This window comes from Gasterosteus aculeatus, chromosome 2 (genome assembly GCF_964276395.1).
Source record: "Gasterosteus aculeatus chromosome 2, fGasAcu3.hap1.1, whole genome shotgun sequence".
In the NCBI taxonomy this organism is placed as follows: Eukaryota; Metazoa; Chordata; class Actinopteri; order Perciformes; family Gasterosteidae; genus Gasterosteus; species Gasterosteus aculeatus.
In genome coordinates, this window is record NC_135689.1 from 14,482,917 (window position 1) to 14,505,152 (window position 22,236).

The 22,236-nt window shown below is 44.6% G+C and overlaps 1 protein-coding gene across 25 annotated transcripts in view; it reads left to right on the forward strand.

Moving 5' to 3' along the window:
- The window catches only part of cacna1db (calcium channel, voltage-dependent, L type, alpha 1D subunit, b), a 61,389-nt gene that overhangs the window by 6,413 nt on the left and 32,740 nt on the right, over positions 1–22,236 (forward strand). For all 25 annotated transcript variants that reach the window (XM_040194407.2, XM_040194410.2, XM_040194415.2 and 22 more), the window contains exons 4-5: positions 20,774–20,913; positions 21,195–21,337. In XM_040194407.2, coding sequence (XP_040050341.2) covers positions 20,774–20,913; positions 21,195–21,337 — 283 coding nt within the window. The remainder of the gene's footprint in view (positions 1–20,773; positions 20,914–21,194; positions 21,338–22,236) is intronic.

Sequence of the window (22,236 nt, forward strand, 5' to 3'; positions counted from 1 at the left end):
CAGATATGATCGGGCCCCGTGTCCAAATAACATTCAATGCATATCATATAAATAATTCAAATAATGACAGAGGTGAGAAAAAAAATACAGGCGCAACAGATGTAATGTAGTAATAACAATAATGATAATAACGGCAGTTACGGTATTAATAAAAGTCACTGTGGGTCGACAGAGTCCAAAGACTCTGGGGAAATGGACATGAATTCATACACATGGAATACATTGTGCCCTAATATTGTGTTGCACATTGAACCCGATTCGGTCATTCAGTCTGGACTCCCGAGAACCGACTGTAACTGAAACGTGTCAAAACTAATTTGTTTTCCTGCCCGTGTTTGTGTGATTGCTGTCCGCTCATGTTGATGTTGCTTATGAATTATATGCAAGCAAGTCGTCCAAAATATAACATGCAATGAGCAATTTAAAATGAATCATGAAGGCCTGCAGTTCTCCTTTTTTCTTTTTGTTGCTCCCACTTTGGTGTCACGTTAGTCTCTCCATTACCTCCAGATGACTACATCTGTCTGCTTAACGGCCTCAGTCTCCTCCTATGTTTGCCAATCTTGTTTTCCTCTTTGTCTTCTCTCTTCTGTCACTTCCTCTTCTCCTGCCTCCGCTTCCTGAGCCGAGTGGGGAACGATTAATATCCTATTAAGCCGGTTAGTTATGCCGGCGGGCCCCTTTGACCACTGGCTGATCAGCTCGTAATCTCACAGGGGATCTATGTGAACGAGTGCAGAGGGAGAACCCATCAAATGCATGTATGCACCTTAAAGTGGACATGCCAAACTGAAGACTGACTTGGATGATAATCGGGATATAAATTCTGAACCTGAGTAGATTTTATTTAATTAATCATGTTAAAAAGCTACAAACTACTCTGGAAAATCTTCAACTAATGAACAATAATCCTATAGAACTTGAAATAAATGTTGTCAAAAGTTTAAAATTTACTTCCAAATTCAGCCAGTGGTGCTGGTCCCAAAATATAATAGCAACTGAAAAAATAAGTAAGGCAATAAATACAAACGTGAAAAAAAACGTGAAATTATTATTATTATTATATAAATTATTATCATTATTTTCTATCTTCATCCTGAAGTATTTATTTACAGTCTAGAAATTCTGTCTCTAGGTTTGATTGGTTGCAAAGAGGCTAATTCCACTTTTAAGCAAATTTCAGCGTGACATATTTGGTATCTGGGATCTCCACACGAACCAAAAGTTCTGAGTTTGGCGACTCAGCATGAGTGTTTGACTAACTGTAAGAAAAGGCCAAAGGCCAAACGGTCCAGGCTCTCTCTGTCGGTGAAACTGCTCTCAGTTCCACAACAACTCTGCTGCGACAACAACTGTGTCAATTAGAGCCAGATTAGTGTGCACGCTGAGTTTCAGGTCATGTTGTGGACAGTAAATGCGATCAGAGTGTCGGCGTTTTAGGGCTATTGGGCGTGTCCGGCATGAAAAACTGAAATGACCTGGTTGCAGCAAACCGTCCCTGCCTCTGGCATCCAAAGTAGGGCTTTAAAACCATGTCAAAATACTAAAGGGGATTTATTTATAAACCAGTGTGCAGGATGAACTGCAATGAAAGGATCTCTGGTTCGATTCAATGTGTGTATTCTACTGTCTAGCTAATGTGGGCTAGAAAGAATATTTTGACAACTTCTCCTCCATTACGGAGCAACACGAAAAGACATCGTTTAGGATCAAATATTGACTCACTCTATTGAGTCGGATTGTATCCATGGTGTTTTAGTGCAATCCTATGATTTCGAAAATAAAATGTTTTAAGGCAGTTTTTGATCTAGAGTTAATTTTTTATATATTTGCGCAACAATGATAATTTGTCTTATGTTGGAAAAAGATGTTGACCCGGTCCTTAGTTCACAGAAGCACCTGTTGTACACAGAAAGTGATTTTAAATTGATGTTTAATTACCAATGATGCAAGGACGTAGAATGAGAAGACACTTTCTTGTGATTATAAGCCTATTTTTCTTTATATATATATATCGATTCTCAGGATGTAACCACTCCTCGCTGGTTGAATTTGCATTCTGTCCTCATTTTTGAGTCCACTTGAACTTAATGTGATTGAGCCTTCACATAAACAGCCAGAGGCAGAGACCAAGTATTTTGGCTAATGCAACGTTGGAAATGGGAGTCGAAGGCAACGAGCCTCATCATTCTTTGATTTAAACTGACGGCGGAGTCTGCAGCAGGGCTGTTTCCCCGTGCCTGAGTCATGGCATCGAGTCAAAACAAACGGCAGCAAACATCCAGACCTCCCTCTTAGTTTTATTTCCTTCGCATGTGAAACTGATTCTCGTGAACCCGCCTGCCACGTTAGGCTAATTCATTCTTTCCAATTTTAACTTTTGTAATTTAGAACAAATGTTTGAGTCCTTGTCTGACTAATCTCTCCCAATTAATTATTAGATCAGTCGGTTTATTCACGGCATATTAAACCTGGATGGCTGAGCAGAGTGCTTTTTGTTTCTCATTAGTTTCAGATTTAACCTCGAGACGGTTCATTTTGCAATCTGGTATCTTTGACAATTACACTTGTAGTGAAATTTGAAACAAGCCCCCAAAAATGATCTTAATCCCTGTAAACTTACTGTGCTTGTTCTTACTGTCTGTCATTACATCAATACATGTATATTTTTCAGTCATCCACCTTGTTAGTGGTGTTATTATTAAGCTGATCATAAAGAGCAGCAAGGCGTTGTGTTGTCACACAAGGATCCTTTTGTGTGGACATGTGATTCAGAAACATGTAACAGCGATCGTGAAGTAGGGAACATGCTAATAGAAAACTCTGGGATACACGCACGTTGGGCGTCAAAGCACCGACGACACATTTGTTGCCCCTCAGAGGATCCCGCATGTGTACACACTGCTGTGTGTTTGTGTGTATGAATCAGTGGGCAATGATGTATGTTGTGTGTTTTTACGCGTGTGTGTGTGATTCTGAGAACAGAATGTCAGGTTGCATCATTTTCCTCTTAGTCAGGGATTAAAGGTTTAAAGAGGAAGGGACTTTCAGTGAAATCATATATAACACATTTTCACAAAACAACCGTTTGATTGTTTTAGTTGATTCTGCGTATGTCCGCCACATTGTGATACATATTATTAAAAAAAGATTTGATTGGGATGTCAGGTGTCATTCTAATCGGAAATGCTAGAGAAAGAAGGAGGGAGTGAAAGAAAGATCAATTTATTGTGTTATTGATCAGACTAAAGCAGCGTGCTACTGGTTGTTGACCTGGCAAGTCACCAGCCTTTCACTTTCTCATTGAATTGAATGAAGAAATGTGTCCAAACCTTTTGACTGCTACTGTAGTAAAAATTAAATACATATAAAAATATGACACATTTCATTTTTGGTGTATGATTACCAACACTGTGACATGCAGCCTCAGAATGAGGGATCTCTCGATTAAACCCTTTAATCAAGTCTCTTTGATAGATGACCACCATGTGTGTTCCGCCACTTGTTCCCGTAGACTAGAGGGACAAACACGCAACAGCAGGCTGCGTTTTCCACTCTGTGATCAGATAACAAGCGTCAATGCCGCCCACACTTTCCTCCAACACAAATAGAACACGTCCTTAAATTAGTTCATTCAAATTCAACTGAATTAAAATCCCTGCGGGATGCGAGCGGATAAAGATGGGAGCGAACACGCACAAAGACTCGACACGTATTTCTATAAATCCAGGCCTCGCTTGGGGAGACTTTGGAGTGTTGAGCTCACATCTGGATTAGCCAGCATTAGCGCACTGATGGCGGGATGGATGTAAGCATGGAGGGATGGAGAGTGGGTGGGACGGTGTGAAGAACACCATTGTTAATATTCCTAAAGCTTGATTTAATCTGTTGGTTTACAGTCTGTAGAAGCTCACTCACTCCACTGTGTGTGAGAGTGTGTGTGTGTGTGTGTGTGTGTGTGTGTTTGTTCACCACAGCATAAGCAGAAAGGACAATTCATGGTTGAATGTTGTGTAAATTATTTGGCAACCTCACGTGCTGTGTTGTGTTCAAAAATGAAGAAACGCCAGACGGACAGAGGCCATCGCTGATCAAAAGGTTAAATAAAATGTATTTAATAAAGGAGATGGTGTTGTGGTAAAAAGAACATCTCAGCTGAGGAGCCGCTGGTCTCAGCGACCAACAGGCCCCAGGTCAGTCCTTTGACCATCCCTAGTGCCTGTCTGTAGCCTCCACCAGTGAACTCGAGAACAATGGTTCCTACAGGTATTTATAACAATGCTTAAAGGTGTGAAAGTCAGTGTCCACACCTCTGGGAGTGGTCTTCTGGTGAGTTCAATGTAACTCGGATTTCGAATGATCCTTAGTCAATATCAGTTGTTGTGCAAGTATTACATGCATGCATTCCGGTTGATTACATTACATCAAATACAATCATAACTGAATTGGTATTATTCTATTACAGTTGCAGATTTACAGTGGTTTTATAATATTGTCATTACTTTATTGATTACACAGTTTTAGAATCATGGCTGTATTCTGGTGCACACTATATGCATTTTATTAATTTATGAACCGGATCGTCAATCTGTTTCTAATATCCTACAGCTGCTAACAAAGGGACTGCAGTATGTTTAAGGTTAATATACCTTATTTATGGACAAAAAAGTAATGAATTAATAAAAATACCAAACATTTTCATGTTGCAGCTTTCCTACATCTGATACCATACTGAGGTCAATCTCTTTCACATCTATATGGCCCAATTGTGGCCGGTAGCATCTTTTTTACCTGACAGATACCAAGTGTGTATGAATTTGTACATGAATTTATCTTTAACGTCATGCGTTCCATTGACTGCACTCTGACAAAAGCCTCCTGGCTTCTTTACCCATCAGTAGCGCAGAAAATCACAAACACAGATTTACAATGTCTAATAAAATTACAGTAGTTCCCCCTGTCACCCACCCTGAAGACACAGCAGGAGAACTGCAGGTGGAACCGATAACATGAACGATGGCTCAGTTCCATTTAGTGTCCCAGTGACATATTCCAGTGGAGTTGCATCTCCTGATTGGAGCGCGGCCATCCTTACCGTTGTTGAATACACCTGGAATTTTCCTGCTGTCACGTGTCAAAAGGTCCCACTGTGTCAAAGGTCATTAATAGAACCGTCTCGTCTGAGACTGAGAGTCAAACGCATTCATTCAAAAAAAGAGAAATCTTTGAGTGATCTTTGCACAGTTGTTTGTTGTAATTTTGTAAGCAGCGTAGATTTATTTAGTAACCACAATATCTGTGTGTGTGTGTGTCAGTGTTAAAGGTGCCTCAGGACATCTGTGATCAAGCAGCTCTAAGAGAGAGCAGTCCCATAATTGTGAGTCATGTCGTCCGTTCCCTGAGCGCTCGCTCATCTCCACTCACCACCATCATGTATTAAATTTAGAATATCTATATCATTACAGCAAACACACAGTCTCTTAAGTAAACAATCAAATTGAAGAAGGCTGAAATACTTGTTTCAATGGTTGAGAGCAAAGCGTTTTCAAAAGTAATAAAAATGGTATTAATTTGAATGAAAAACATAATAAACCGTGACACACAAACGTACGCGCGAGCAGGAGTGTTATGCAAGCGTTTGTGTGTGTTAAATGGAGCCCAGAGGCTTTTGAGGTCGTCGGGTGACAGATGCCCAGATGCCAGGAGGCCTATTGGACAGACTGCTTAGCACCCAAAGGTCCACAAACACGGCAGGGGATGTGGACCACAAACACCTAAACACACACACGCAGATCTACTCTCTCTCTCTAATGCTCCGTCCCTCACACACACACACACACACACTCACGGATACAGATACACACTATGATTTTAATGCTTTGAATTCCCAAACTACATTTGGTTCAGACATCAGCCGCAGAGCGCACTTAATGAATGCAGCGTTAAGCCTCGTGCTCCAGACCGAAGAACTCTGAGCGCAGTATTCTGCTGGATTTAACACAAATAGATGTCCGGTCAGTGAAAAGATGAGATGTAAAAATTAAATCATATGTGTTTAACACATATTCAAGCTGAGGTCAGTGTGCCACACGTGGAGCCGTCCTTGATGGACTCGGCCAGCTGTCGTGTTTGACGTGAACAATGAAAATAAAAACTCATTTTCACTGCATTCGACGAACGCAAAAATTCTGTTGAATAAATGATCATTTAATAACTGGGGATGTATTACTTTTCATTTTCTGAATTAATCATCATTATTATGTTTGTTATTAATCATCCTTTGAAAATGAGATTTTTGTTACAGTTCTTAGTTTCAAATGACAAATAATTATCATTAAAACTTTTAAAAATAAGACAAAGTGGCAGTAGACTGAATCACCAAGAAATGACGATGAGGAGATTATGTGTTACAGCTAAGCAGGTTTATGGCTTTGTGGGATTGATGAGAATTTAAATCTCTGTAGCTTGCAACAGTTTTTATCTTTACAGCAGGAATCTCGGCTGTGGGACCGAACACAACACTTTGAACACTCAGGCCTCCCATCTTTCTGTAAGCGAGTTACAGAAAGATGGGATTTGTTTAGTCAAAGTGAAAAGTACATGGAACTTTTAACTTTTCAGGAACACTCAAAGTGAAACTTTGAGTGTTCCAAACATGAATTCAATTAAAAACATTTTACTGGTCTATCAAAGTAAGGCTTATGTTTGTACTCTAAATCTAAGTTGCTCTTAAAACGAAAGGTTCTTCTGTTGGCTGCATGTTGGAGCTGCTGTGCTCATAGTCCAGGTCGTCAACAAGTGTCCTCACAGGAAAACTCCCCACAGGACGTCATCCACATGACGGGGAACGTTCTAAACGTAACCTTTAGTGTACTAGAATGTCTTATTTCTGTTCGCAAAGGGCCGTGTACAAGATAAAATGGTCCTCTGACTTTAAAGCGGGAAACCACTGTTTGTTTCAACAGACTGTCAACGTTGTTTTAAGAGTAAACCAACTCATCTACATTTCCCTGCTGTCCATAATTCATGCTAACGCCTTCATTCATGTACTGTATATGTATTTAATCGCTTGGTGTTCATATTCATCAGTGTGGCTCCTTCACCTTGTTTTGCACACAGCGGAGCCTGCTGCCGTGACAACTGTGGCCATGGAGACCTGTGGAGTATCAGAGGAGAAGGTTTTCGACAGGGGAAAGAAAAGGCAGAGTGAGCAGAAGAGAGGCAGGGAGGAGAAGGAGCAGGGTAATAAATGAGCAAAAGAGCAGCGAGTACAGGGCCGCGGTCTAGAGAGGGCAGAGGGTTGTGATTAGAAAGAAAAGAAGGGGATGACACGAGGAGGAGCGGTTAAGATCACGATAACGAGCAGACGAGCGAGGGAAGATTTACGGAGGAAGGCAGGAGGACCCGTGAAACTAGAGCGAGTGAGGAGAAAAGAACGAATGAAGAGAAGCAAAGAAAGAGGAGATGAACTTTCTTCTTTCTCTCATCGTCTGTTTTGAATTAGATTTGCCGTTAATCTGTTACTAACGTGTTTAAACTCACTCCGATACTAATTGAAGTCATGCTGCTTTGATCAGCAGCAGTAATGTGTGTGTGTGTGTGTTTGCATCATAACTACTGATGAAGCCTTGTCATGGCACACGTGGCAAAAGCTACAATACTAACTCTGGATCAGGAAGGAGTTCTTGGTGATCAGCCCGTTCAACGTGGGCTGCTTCCACTGTTTGTGGCCATGCTCGATGTTTTCACATCTGGATTATGAATATCCACAACTAAAATAATAGCTATATAGCTATATGGGCATCATTGGAAAGGAGAAAGAAGAGGAATGCACAGGCTCCGTTTATTAAAGGGTGTGATGCATATGTTGAACATGGAATTCAAAGTGTTTTGTGATATGTATTTAGTTTTTTCTTTCAAAATAAACCAATATTGGTAAATAACTAAGTAAGTAAGTACGTCAAATGTTTTGACATTTATCTACACAACCCCCCCCCTTTTTACACCTTCCTGCGGTGAGAAACACAATCTCTTCCCACCAGCGAACAACCAGACATTAAAAAATAGGATTTATTCTTTCTTTCGTCAGTAAAATATTTAGATCTGAAAATATTACTGTTTATTTGATCCCATCTCCCATCTGTTTTGGTTGAACTTTTCTGGAAACTTGCTGCCCTGACTTTTGCCTGCACGTTTGCTGTATTAGGAGATTGTGACAGATTAGATGGGTTTGACTTAAAGTTAAAAACATACTCGAATACACTATGAAATATAGAACTTTCAACCTTGCAAACTAAATGGCAAGATTGATCAGCTTAATAATTAGCACCTAGAAGCTACAGCGTCCTCCTCTGTGTTGATATTTGTCATCTACATCCACCATGATATCACAGGAGGTGAGAGAAGCATGACGATGGCGAGAGAAAAAGAGAGGCACACAGGAATATGGGGAGACGTGATAGAAGCAGACATACTGGAGAGGAGAGGTGGGAAGCTGACAATATAAATCACGTCTCCGTGTTTCTCTCCTCCTGTTCTAGTGCTCCAGGACAAAGTACCTTTATTGACAGTCTTTCTTCCTTCCCTTGCTGGAATAAATGTAACATGTGCAAAGTGGAAACAGTATGCTGCATGTGGATTCAAAATCAACCCTGAAACAGCTTTGTAAATGTGCGTGGTTTAGTAAATGCGGGTGCAGCAGTGGGAAGACGGACGATTCATAGTGATTTCTGATTTCTTGCATGCTGTAAATCCTGCACATCCAAAAGGGAAAGCTCAGCTGCTGGCCGCTGTTGGTTATTAGACCAAATTTAAAGCTGACATAAAACCAGGACCTACTGTATTGTACAAATTTCTTTTTGCGTTGTGTAAAAAAACACTTCAAATCCTCACCATTATGCAACATGTGCAGATCCAACCCGCAGCAACGAGAGGAGGAGATAATGGACGTCCCATTGAAGAATCCATAATACAACCATGTCAGTTATTTCTCATGAACATGCGCAGAGAGAGAGAAAGAGATGTACAATCTGGCCTAGGAGACCTAAATCCTCTGCAAACGGCCCAGGAAGTACTCCATGACCTTGATGATAATCCTTAGCCTTTGAAATTAGGCACTCGTTGAGTGTATTACGACGGAAATGTACAACATGTAGATGCACAGAACGGCTTTAGCATCAATTCCTACCACAACAGCCTTGTGCGAGACAGATGATATAGATTTTAAGCAAAACACCCCATTAGTCTTTTCAGAGCAAGAAGAGCCCTAATGGAGGAGATGCTGGTGACTCTATTGTTCGGGCCCGTGGTCGGTTTTTCTGGAGCCATCAGCATGAACATCATCGGCCTCTCTGGCCCTCATTAATCTCATTAAGACCAATGGGAGCACAGGCTAATAGGAGCTGATTAGCTCGTCTCTGGCAGCCTGGCTGATTCACCTACATGCGCTCGTCGACATGCACACGGCCTCACGGGCACCAGCACGCTGACAGAATCACACTGACACACTCTCGTACCAGCCCACACCGACACAACAGGAATACATTCGCGGCACATGCAGGGTTTCTCTGAGAGAGTCGCTCGGCAGATGCAGATACTGACCGAGGGGCAGAGCCGCCGCCGAGGCTTTTGACAGTAACAGATGATTCATTGTTTCTGTGGGCTGAGGCTTTATTCGCACACCTGCAGATGATGATGATGACACATCAAGAAAACCTGGTTGTGTGTTGTCATTTCACCCAATAGCGCTGTGATTAATTGCCATGATGTGAAGATGGGCAGTCTGATCTATCGGTATCTTGGTGAATATGTGGCTGTGTGAAATAGCACGTGTGCTCCTGTTTTTAGCCACGATTGAGGGATCACAATATCAGTCCGGACGTATATTATGTATTGCTGTGAAATTTAGATGTTGATCTAAGATGGTGAACACTTGCTAGACGACAACCTAAAATCACTGCTGTGCAGTCCGGCTGCAGATTACAGCTTTCTCTTATAAAGGTGGTCAACTTCTCTACGTAATCCCACCAGCTTGTTCTCCACTGCTGTGATCCGGAGTGGGAGAGTAGATCTCAGTAGAAGAAGACAATCTGTGTCTTCTGGCCTTTGCAAAATGTTCATTTAGAATGCTGACAGATGTATTCATGCTTTGGAATCTAGTTCATATTTAATGCAAATTGTTTGCTGGTCAAAGTTGAGGAAGTTTTGCTTGAGGCTGGCATCATTGCAGCTCTTGTTCACAGGCAGCATTACTGGAGGATCCGGTACCTGTTGGGTGTGGGGAAGGATGACCGGGTTAGACTAAACACAAACACACACGCACGCACACGCTGAGGCCACATGGCATCGAGTGTTATGTCAGCTGGTGTTATCATCAATGTGGGTAGTGACATCGTGTGATCCCGCATCTGCTGTGTGTGTGTGTGTGTGTGTGTGTGTGTGTGTGTGTGTGTGAGAGAAGCTCCTGGCTCTGATCAATTTAAGCACATACACACACGCACACGCGCGCGCACACACGCGCGCAGAGGGGGAATACAGTCACATTGAGGCAGTGGTGAAAAGGTTTGCATGCAACGATCTGACAAAAAAAAAGATGTCAGCACAGTGGCCTTCTGCAGAACGTCACTTTTTAAATAATGCCCCCCCCCCCGTCCCCCCTTTCTGTGACTCTCTCTCACTCCCAAATCATAATGTCTCGATGATTGCTGTTCTCAGAATAAGATGCACTGCTCATCCAGACAAATTGACGATGATTATAATACTTTTGTTGAGGTGAAATTAACTTGAGTGCCAGTAGTCTGGAAGTTCAGTACAACGAAATCCATTAAAAACGATTTGCACTGAAAGTGTGCAATAAATCCACACAATAACAGACAGACAGTTGTTGAAACATACACCATTTTAATCCTAAATTAAAACATTTTTTAAGTGTGAGGTTTACAGGTCGATCCTTTAAATCATTTTAATGTTCTTTGGATACTGGAGGAACATTTAACAGCCTGAGCTTCAGTTCCTCCGTGAAATGTCACTTCCCTGTATCTTCAATTAGTTCTGCGTGCATTTGCATGTTTTTTTCAATGGATTTAGGTTTTGTTAGTCCTTTTATTGGGAGAATATACACAGTGACAAGGCAATTTACAATCTTATGAAGGTCAGGTTGTTTTATTTATACGATTGGAATTGTACCTTTAATGTGTAAGTTGTCTTCATTCTTCTTCTTTTTGAAGCACTAACTACTTTTTATCAAGGTTTCATTTTAAAATGTATCAAAATCCACCGTGGCATATATAAATATAATGTAGATGTAGATCTTTTTGAAAACCAATCATTGACCACTAGACCAATATTGAGTATCAAAACTGCTTAAATAAACCTTACCACTTGCAGTCAATAGTAAAACAAGTCTGTATGAAGTCTATGTAATTATGACGACAAGAGCCAAAGGCCCAAAACATATCTAGAGTACTACATTGCTGACGCCAAACACTGTACGGTGACAGCCCAGATTAGAGAAGCGAATCCAGAGTTAGACAGATGCAATCACATTCAGATAATTAATTAGATGCTCATGTGGGATGTCGCAACAAATGAAGTTGTTGGTATAACTGCAAAGATTCACACAGCATAATGAGGCAGAATAACTCACCATGGCTGCTATCAGCTCGTCTTATTGGAGAACACAGTTTTATACATTTACAGACTGATGTACCGTCAAGTATCAACAAATATACAAAACAAGCTTCCTATGATCCATATTTATTTCATATTTATTTTTGAGTTCACCTCCGATCACTTCAGATCATCCGTGATCTCCATCACAAATAAAATATTATGTGCAAACTCAATTTTACTGCTTTCTGTTTTCACTACAAGAATTTCGTTTGGAAACAGACCCTTGTCACCAGACACGTACCAATCAATCCGTGATCGCCTTCTGACAGTGACAGAGGAGCTTCTGGAGCCACGCTCATGTTCATGTGGATGTGTGAGTGCAGCAGAGTTCAAACCAATTGTCTGCTGTACGGCTCAATCTCAGAAATGGTGATTGTGGTTCAAGCTGAGCGGCCGATCGGTGGATTCATGGGGATTGAGAGGATGTTTTTTTGTTTTTTTGTAACATTTTTTACAGACTTTAAATCCTCCTGACTGAAAACATGCTCCACAGCCCCCAAAACATCATCTGGACATTTTGTCTGTCTCCAGGGCAGAGACTGTGAGCTCTCTTGGCTTCAGCAACACACATTTCTTGTCCAGCTCCCAAAAGAGGAGATTTGTGAGATTACAGGAAGCACTGCTCGCTCTTAAATCACTTAAGCTTCTTCGTTATGTGTGCCTGGGCCTGTGTTGTCCCGTGGTCAGTGGACATCTCAAAGCCGGGGAAGGTAAAGTTATAGGGTAAGAAGAGCAAATGTGTCAGGCAGGAAGGAGGAGGACTCGGACGCAGAGGGTTCAGCTGATATTGCTTTTTATTAATAACAAGAAAAAACTGAAAATCTCTCTTAACGAGGAAACAAAGGTCGCGATCAAAGTTCAAAAGGAAAAAACTCAAAATCTCTCTTAATGAGGAAAAAGGTTGAGATCAAAATTCAAAAGGCAAAAACTCAAAATCTCTCTTAAACGAGGAAATGTAACAGGGATCAAAAGGACGTGACAAACGTTATCGGACTTGACTTAACTCGTGACGTGAGGGCTGGTGTGCAGGGCAAAACAACAAGACACACTGGCACAGGACAAGGGGCGACGCAGACTATAAGTACCCATGAGGGAGTTGTGGGAACAGGTGGACACAATCAGGAATCAGGGGAGACAATCAGACTGGTGACACATGAGGAAGGGCAAGGGACCTGAAACGAGAGGGAGTTAGTTTCCAAAATAAAACAGGAAGTCAAAAAACAACTGGAGACAGGACAAAAACGCAACTTGACATACAGGTGTGACATTACCCCCCCCTCAAGGCCGAATACCAGGCGGCCTTGGAATGTCCGGGTGTGCTCTATAAAAATCTCGAATGAGATCCGGGTCCACTATGAAGCTAGACGAGACCCATTGTCGTTCCTCTGGGCCGTAGCCCTCCCAGTCCACGAGGAACTGCCTGCCCCGTCCCCGCTTACGTACCGCCAGCAGTTTCCTCACCGTGTAGACCGGCCCCCCCTCGACCATTCGAGGGGGTGGGGGTGGCTTGGGGTTTGGCACCATTGCGCTCTCCTTCGCTGGTTTGATTTTGCTGACATGAAAAGTTGGGTGTACCCTCAGGGACCGGGGCAGACGGAGGCGCACAGCTGCTGGATTGATAATCCTCGAGATGGGGAACGGGCCGACAAAGCGAGGGGCCAGCTTTCGTGATTCGACCTGCAAGGGTAGGTCCTTGGCTGAGAGCCATACTCGCTGGCCGGGCTGGTACACTGGGGCCGGTCTCCTCCTGCGGTCCGCTGCTTTCTTCACTCTGTCCCCTTGTCTGATCAGCGTCTGGCGTGCCGCTGCCCAGATGCGGCGGCAGCGGCGGACCAAGGCCTGGGCGGAGGGCACAGACACCTCTGGTTCGGACTCGGAAAACACAGGGGGTTGGTAACCAAAAACGCAATGGAAGGGAGACATGCCAGTGGCGGAGGTGGGAAGGGAGTTATGGGCGTACTCTACCCACGTCAGGTGTTCGCTCCATGACGCAGGGCTCTGGGCCACCAGGCACCGGAGGCTGGTTTCCAGTTGTTGATTGAGGCGCTCCGTCTGTCCGTTGGCCTCGGGATGGTACCCCGATGTGAGGCTAGCTGTGGCTCCGATGAGCTTACAGAACTCCTGCCAGAACCGCGAGACAAACTGGGGCCCCCTATCGGACACAATGTCTCTGGGGAACCCGTGGATCCTAAACACGTTGTTCATCATGCAGATAGCGGTCTCTTTAGCGGTGGGCAGCTTGGGTAGGGCTAGGAAGTGTGCCATCTTTGAAAATCTATCCACCACGGTCAACACCGTGGTGTTCCCCTTGGAGGTCGGTAGCCCCGTGACAAAATCCATCGAGATCTCTGCCCACGGCCGGGACGGGATGGGCAGCGGCTGTAGCAAGCCTGCGCGGGCTCTGGAGGAGTTCTTGTTCCTGGCGCAGACGGAGCATGCCTCAACGTACTCCCTGACCTCCGGCTCCATGGACGGCCACCAGAACCTCTGCGTGATGGCGAACATGGTCCGACGTACGCCCGGATGGCAGGTGAGCAAAGACGAGTGAGCCCAGTGGATCACCTGTGGGCGCAGATTAATAGGGACAAACAGACGATTATCTGGGCACCCACGAGGTGGGGGGGTCTCACCGTTGGCCTGCTTCACCTTGGTTTCTATAGGCCAGGTAACCGCTCCAACCACACAGTGTAGTGGGAGGATGGGCTCAGGTTCCCTGGCCACGGGCTCCGGGCTGAAAAGACGGGATAAGGCGTCAGGCTTGGTATTTCTTGATCCCGGTCTGTAGGAAAGGGAAAAATCAAAACGGTTAAAAAACAAGGACCAGCGGGCTTGACGGGAATTCAAACGCTTGGCCTTCTTGATGTACTGCAGGTTCTTGTGGTCTGTCCAAACCAAAAAAGGGTGCTGTGCCCCCTCGAGCCAGTGCCGCCACTCCTCCAGCGCCGCCTTCACTGCCAGCAGCTCACGATCTCCCACGTCGTAGTTCCGCTCCGCTGCAGTCAGTCGTCGCGACAGGAAGGCACAAGGATGAAGCTTGTTGTCAGACTCTGCTCGCTGGGAGAGAATGGCCCCGATCCCATTATTGGAGGCGTCCACCTCCACCACAAACTGGCGAGCCGGATCAGGGAGCGTGAGGATGGGTGCTGTAGTGAAGCGCCGCTTAAGCTCCTGGAAGGCTGCGTCTGCCTCGGCGGACCAGTGAAACGCCACCTGCGGGGAGGTAAGAGCATGGAGCGGGGCTGCTGTCGCGCTGAAGCCTCTGATAAACCGCCTGTAAAAGTTAGCAAAACCGAGAAATTGCTGTACCTTCTTGCGGCTATCAGGAGTTGGCCACTCTACTACCGCGCTTACTTTAGCCGGATCCATCTGAACCCTCCCAGGGGCTACGATAAAGCCCAGGAAGGAGACAGTATCGGCATGAAATTCACTCTTTTCCGCCTTCACATATAACCCGTTGTCTAAGAGACGTTGCAGGACGAGTTCAACATGGTTCCTATGGGTGTTTAGGTCGGGGGAATAAATCAGAATGTCATCTAAATACACATACACAAACTGGTCTAAAAAGTCTCTTAACACATCGTTTATCATCGCTTGAAAAACTGCTGGGGCGTTTGTGAGACCAAAGGGCATGACCAGGTATTCATAATGTCCAGACGGCGTGTTGAATGCCGTTTTCCACTCATCCCCTTCCCTAATGCGAACCAGGTGATAGGCGTTGCGTAAGTCCAGTTTGGTAAAAATCCGCGCCTGTTGAAGCTGGTCGAATACTGAGGTCATGAGAGGTAGAGGGTATCTGTTCTTAACGGTTATGTCGTTAAGCGGGCTGTAGTCAATGCAGGGGCGAAGGGTTCCATCCTTCTTTCCCACAAAGAAAAAACCTGCCCCTGCTGGGGACGAGGAAGGTCGGATCAACCCCGCCCTCAGGGAGGATTCGATGTAGTCCTTCATGGCCTGCCTCTCGGGCCCAGAAACAGAGTAAAGACGGCCCTTCGGGATGGTGGAGCCGGGCAGAAGGTCAATGGTGCAGTCGAACGGGCGATGAGGTGGTAGAGCTGTGGCCTTGCTCTTACTAAAAACCTCAGCGAGGTGGTGGTAGCAGCTTGGAACTTGAGTCAGATTGGTGATCTCCGAGTCTGTGACAGGGTGAGTGACGACACGGTTTAGCGTGGGGTTCTTCCCTTGGGGGCATGATTCCCGACATTGGGTCCTACAACCCTCCCCCCATACCATAATGTCCCCGGTGCGCCAGTTTATGTGTGGGTTGTGATGAATTAACCATGGGAACCCGAGGATGAGATGGTGCAGAGGTGAGTGTATTAAATACAGCTGTATGCGCTCCCAGTGATTGGTGATGCGAAGCTCCACCGGTTCTGTAACATGGGTTATAGTGAACAATGCACTTCCATTAAGTGCGCTCGCTTTAACCGGTTTACTCAATGGGTCAACCCGAAGCCCCAGTCTTTGTGCTAACCCCCAGTCGATTAGGCTCTCATCTGCCCCTGAGTCAATCAATACCCCCAGCTCTAGGTTCTTATCCCGGTGCTTAATCCTCACTGTGGTCAATCGGCGTGGAGTAGGAGTTACTTCGGCGACTTGACTCACTGACTGGCCGGCCTTTACTGGACAGGCGGTGATGAGGTGGCCACGCTCGCCGCAGTAAAAGCATCTGCCCTCCTGGTAGCGTCGCTGTCGTTCCTCTTGAGAGAGCCGGGCCCTCCCCATCTGCATGGGCTCCTCCTCGCCTCCGGCACGGGTTCTTGAGAGTCGCTCAGGGGAGGTTTGACGCGATGCGGCGCCCCAGAGCGTCGGGGAAGAGCCAGGTGCGGCGGGTGTCCCTCTGGGCCCACGCTGCCGCCTCCGTTCCTGTAGGCGGTTGTCGGTGCGGATGGCGAGGGCGATGAGGGAATCGAGGTCCAGAGGCAGGTCCAATGGGACCAAGAGGTCCTGGATCTGGTCGGAGAGCCCTCTCAGAAAAACATCGTAGAGGGACGTGGTGTTCCACCCACTCTCCATCGCCAGGGTGCGAAAACGTATGGCGTATTCACAAACGGACTGTCCACCTTGCTTTATCTGACTGAGCTCACGAGCCCTTTCTCGGTCTGTTGCCACAGGGTCAAAAACAAGTCTGAGAGCGTCGGCAAACTTCTTTGGTGATGAGCAAACTGCCGAACTCCTAGCCCACTCAGCGGTGGCCCATGCCTTGGCCCTTCCCGTGAGATGGGACATCATGAAGGCAACCTTGGACCGTTCTGTGGGAAAGTGCATCGGAGAGTGCTCGAAGTGCATTTCACATTCAATGATGAAGGACCTACTTTGTCCGATGGTTCCGGAGTATCGTTCCGGAGGTGCCAGCCTCGTGCACGCATCTGCTGGTGTGGCTACGGGAGGGGGCTCAGACGGCGTGGGGGGTTGTTCGGGAGAAGCCGCGGGGTTCCTGGAGAGCAAGGTGAGAATTTGTTCTACCTGACTGTTTAGGAGTCCCACCTGCGTGGTCATGGCAGTCTTAAACCCCTCCTGGCTTTGAGCAAGTCCCCGAACCCCTCGATCGAGGTCAGCAACAAGGTCTTCATGCTGCGCCAGTCTTGATGCTTGAGCGCGCAGCGCCTCCGTCAGCTGGTCCTTCTCTGCCGAGTCCATTCTGGCCAGTGTGTACTGTCAGGCAGGAAGGAGGAGGACTCGGACGCAGAGGGTTCAGCTGATATTGCTTTTTATTAATAACAAGAAAAAACTGAAAATCTCTCTTAACGAGGAAACAAAGGTCGCGATCAAAGTTCAAAAGGAAAAAACTCAAAATCTCTCTTAATGAGGAAAAAGGTTGAGATCAAAATTCAAAAGGCAAAAACTCAAAATCTCTCTTAAACGAGGAAATGTAACAGGGATCAAAAGGACGTGACAAACGTTATCGGACTTGACTTAACTCGTGACGTGAGGGCTGGTGTGCAGGGCAAAACAACAAGACACACTGGCACAGGACAAGGGGCGACGCAGACTATAAGTACCCATGAGGGAGTTGTGGGAACAGGTGGACACAATCAGGAATCAGGGGAGACAATCAGACTGGTGACACATGAGGAAGGGCAAGGGACCTGAAACGAGAGGGAGTTAGTTTCCAAAATAAAACAGGAAGTCAAAAAACAACTGGAGACAGGACAAAAACGCAACTTGACATACAGGTGTGACAAAATGCACTCAGTCCTCCTGCTTTCATGACAAACGTAGCCAGTGGGCATTAAAGACTGTAGAAAAACATCACAAGCCAGTAAATCCAAATTTGGGCTTTGTGGGTTGATCCTGAATGGAGCTTTAATTAGAATAACATTATGCAATGACTGTGAGGACGAGTGCTGGACATCCAAGGTAAAAGCAATCAAACACATGTTTGCTCCTTTTATGTGGTTTTGACTGTTGAGGGTAATGTCTTTTTTTATAAAAGACCCCCAACACGCACACTAATTAGTTATTCAGATCCTAAATGTACTAATGTATTTTTTTATATTCAGACAAAGAAAATGAACCTTCTTAACCCTTCTTAAATAATCTTTGGTCACTCACGTTTATGTTTCCAGCTTACGTTTTGGCACCTGTTGGCATTCATGGATTGGAAAATGTAAAAATAAACTCCCGTTTACTGGACAATGTGTGCTGTACAAGAGGCCGTTGTCTTAAGTATTCCAGCTTCAAGTCTCATCCTCTGCCCACACGTGAAAAAAGCCTGATTTCCATGGCAACGTTATCTCTGTATTACAAGCACAGAAGGAGACTACTGCGATGCACTGAAGAAACAGGTCGTTTGAATTTATCCTTTCGGGAAGCAGTTTAGGTGAAACTAAATCCAATAATAATAGTGGTTCAGGACATCAGCACGGGCCTTGCGTTTCGTTGCCTCCATCCCAGTTCTATCAGAACGAAGGGTCGCCTGTAGAGACACGGGTTGACAAGGCTTCAGGTGCCCCCATGGCGTCTCTCTCTCTCTTTACTCCTCCTGGTCAGCACGCCCCCCCCCCACCCTCCTCGCCATAACTCTGACAGCCGGCGCCGCGTGCCGCTCTCACACTCACTTACTACCCGGGAAACTATGTGAGAAATGAAAGGGATTTGACGTTTATTATGCAACATCATGGCATGTGTATTAAAGGTAATAGGGCAGAGCGCCAAGACCATTTATTTTTTCGATGGGTTTCTTAGTTTGCTGAATTTGATTATTCTAAAAAAGATTGTGCACTATGGTGCTGTTTAGAATTGATGAGCCGTTTTCTCTACAGCAGTGTATTCATTTGTGTTTTGTTATGTTCAATTTTAAATTATAGTGTGCTCACTCAGTTAAAACGATTAACAGTGCAGGCAGAGCTAACCAAAGTAATTACTTCATAGTAAAGCCATAATCCAGCCCTTTCACTGGAAAGCTGTTAGTATGATGGCTGAGCAGATTCACACGTACGCACATACTCTTCATCAGCCGCTCACTAAGCCGAGGAGCGCACGTTTCAGACCCGAGTAAACAACGGTAGCATCGAGCAAGAATGTCGGATGGAGGCAGGTGTGTGTGTGTGTCTGTTTGTGTGTGCTTTGGAGGCTCTTTATCAGTTTTAAACGAGTCATGGTGTCTGTTGACCTGAACAATCGCCCGGCTATTGTAAAGACACAGCGGAGAACGACTAGCAGCCAAACACACACGCAAGGCCAGAAAAATAAATATCCACATTGCAGCTGAGAAGTCGATCTGAAGAATCTGGGCCTTTTCTGCAGGATGAAAGGAATGCAACCGTGATGTTGCACACATTTGTTCATTTATTAAGCAGTAGGATTATTTAGTTATTATTACTGATAATTGTTTTGCAGAGCAGGGAGTTGGGGGAGGGCTTTAGGAAGTGTGTGTACTTCTTTGGGTCTTTCAGTGGACATGAATGTGTCTGTGTGAGCCTTTGTGTCCTTTAACCATCAACAGAAGAGGTGCTTTGCTTAATGGTCCTTAAATCTTCAGACTAACCGTTTGCTTTGAGGGAGACAGAATAAGACGTAGATGGATAGAAAGGGAGAGAGTTTGGGGGGAGACACCGGGTGACAGAGAGACATGTAGGAGAGTAAAATGTGTTTCAAAGAATGTAAATAATGTACAGGCTCAATAAATAGACGTATCTTGATATGTTAAAATTCAGGGACCTGTTTCGGTCACCCGACAGTGTTGCCATGGAAACATGCTGATGATGCAGCAGGATGTAGTACAATAGGATTGAAGAATTAGAATTTCTTTTTCTGCACTGAAATATATTTTTTGCTGATTTTTCAATGCTGAAGTGGTCACTGCTTTCTGTTCCTGTGCCTCTATGATGTGAATCAAGTAGTGGTGGTGATACTGTGACATCTTTTGTTTTTCTGTTTATCTGATGTCCATCACTGGTCATGTTGAGTACTTTAGTTCTTCCTTTTATTCCAAACCACTAATGTAAATTGCATCACTTGCTGTGCTGTGTTTCTGAGCGTTACTACGTCACGCAGGTCTTCTCCACCCACATCTCTCAGTGTTTGATATGTTCCATGCTGCTGCTGGATGAAAACCTTGAGTTTTTCATTTGAGTGTTATCTTTGGCTACAAAACAAAGTCCTCGATTGAGGTTTTACAGGGTTTTTTTTCCTTTGAATGTCACGGTTTCACCCTGAAAAGAACATTTTAAAATGAAACTGTCACATCTTGTTTCCTTTCAGCGTCAGCTAAAAACTATGACTCACGACGCATGTCCCATCTTAAAGTTGAAGGCTGCTCTGTATGTTAGCGTATGTAACAACAGAATGTTAACGTGTGTAACGGGATCCTCATTGAAGCCGTAATTTTACGCAAGCAAGCAGGAGGCCGTGGATCTGATCAGTCGGGTCAATGATACTTTTCTATCTGCTTTAACAAAAAAAGAAAACGGTTGCCATGCCAACTGTTGTGATAACCAGGAAACTGTTGTCTTTGTTGTTGTCTTATAGGTTCTTGTCTCGTTGTCTCCTTTTCTGGCGTCCCCTCATGCACATTATTTGGTTCAGTGCGAATTTCTCTGGTAAAGTTACACAATTAAAGAGTCTTCTTCTATTCTTGTTCTTTCTCCCCCTTTCCACACAGGAAACAGTGGAATATGCCTTTCTGATCATTTTCACTATAGAGACATTTCTGAAGATCATTGCTTACGGTCTGGTCATGCACCAAAACTCCTACGTGAGAAACGGCTGGAACATGCTGGACTTTGTCATCGTCATAGTAGGGTGAGTACATCGTAGCGCAAGAATTATATGTACGTACGGAGACACGCAGCCAAAAGCCTCATCACATAGACACTGGTTACTTCTTCTGGGTCGAGAAAAACTAAAGGTAAATATGGGCGGACATAAAGGACTCACACGTAAAGCACAAACACACACACCGAGATCAGCGCAAAGAGGTTTCTGATTGATTTTTGTTGTCTGAGCTCTGTCCCTGCTCTCTTCTACCTTGCCTCCCTTTCCCTGAACCTTAACCCTTAACACTCCTCTCTCCCGCCCATCAGTTTGTTCAGTGTAGTTCTGGAGATGATAACCAAAGACGCTGACTCTGGCGGACAGTCTGGAGGCAAACCTGGGGGGTTTGACGTCAAGGCCCTTCGAGCTTTTCGCGTGCTGCGACCGCTTCGCCTCGTCTCTGGAGTTCCTAGTGAGTTAACACGGAGCTGCTTTTTACCTCAGATAGTTTTAAGTTAGGACTTGAGTCATTTATTATTTGTCACAAGAATACGAGACGTCTGAAATGGGCCCAGATCGGCATATTCTGGGTTGGCTCCAAATAAAACAATAATGTTGTTTAAACAGCAAACAATAAATGTAGATATCTGTCAATCAAGTGTGTCCACACAGGTCGGAAGTCAGTCAACAGAAGGAAACCTGTGAACCGAGCAAAGTGCGTCCACTATTTGTGTCCTGGGGCTTTTAAGCTGAGTCCATGTCTCTAAAGGTCTGAATGACCCTCCACTTAATCTTTCCCACGTCATTTAGCCTACATTAAAACTGAACTGTTCGTGTTGCTGTGACCACAGAAGATGTTGTCATTTCTAAAGCCTTTCTCTGAGACGATGATATCATCAGTTCAGATACAAAATATTTTAAATAGAGACATTTTGGTTGCAGACCCACCACCCATGAGTGGGCGTAGGACCCCGCTGTGTTCCATATCCATTATAATAATAATAAGTTATATTATGGAATATTTGTTTGAACTAAAAGTAGTCATTGCAATTACCCGTGATGATTTCTAAACCTGCACGCTGTCCCAAATCTTGTTTGCCATTCCATCATTTTATTTTGCTCTGTGTTAAATGATTCCTTCAGTTGTTTATTCTACTGAATAAACCTTTGCTACTCCTCTTTTATGATTGAGTCTTTATGAAAATTACTTAAATAAACTGAAAATAAATGCAAAAATAATTGTGCAAAACATGGGGCAACTTGACATTTTGACACATGAGAGCAATATAAAGATTATGGTACACAACACAATTACCAATTCTATTTAGCTGCTTTTAGGGAACACAATATTAAAACATTTTGTTCTAAGAT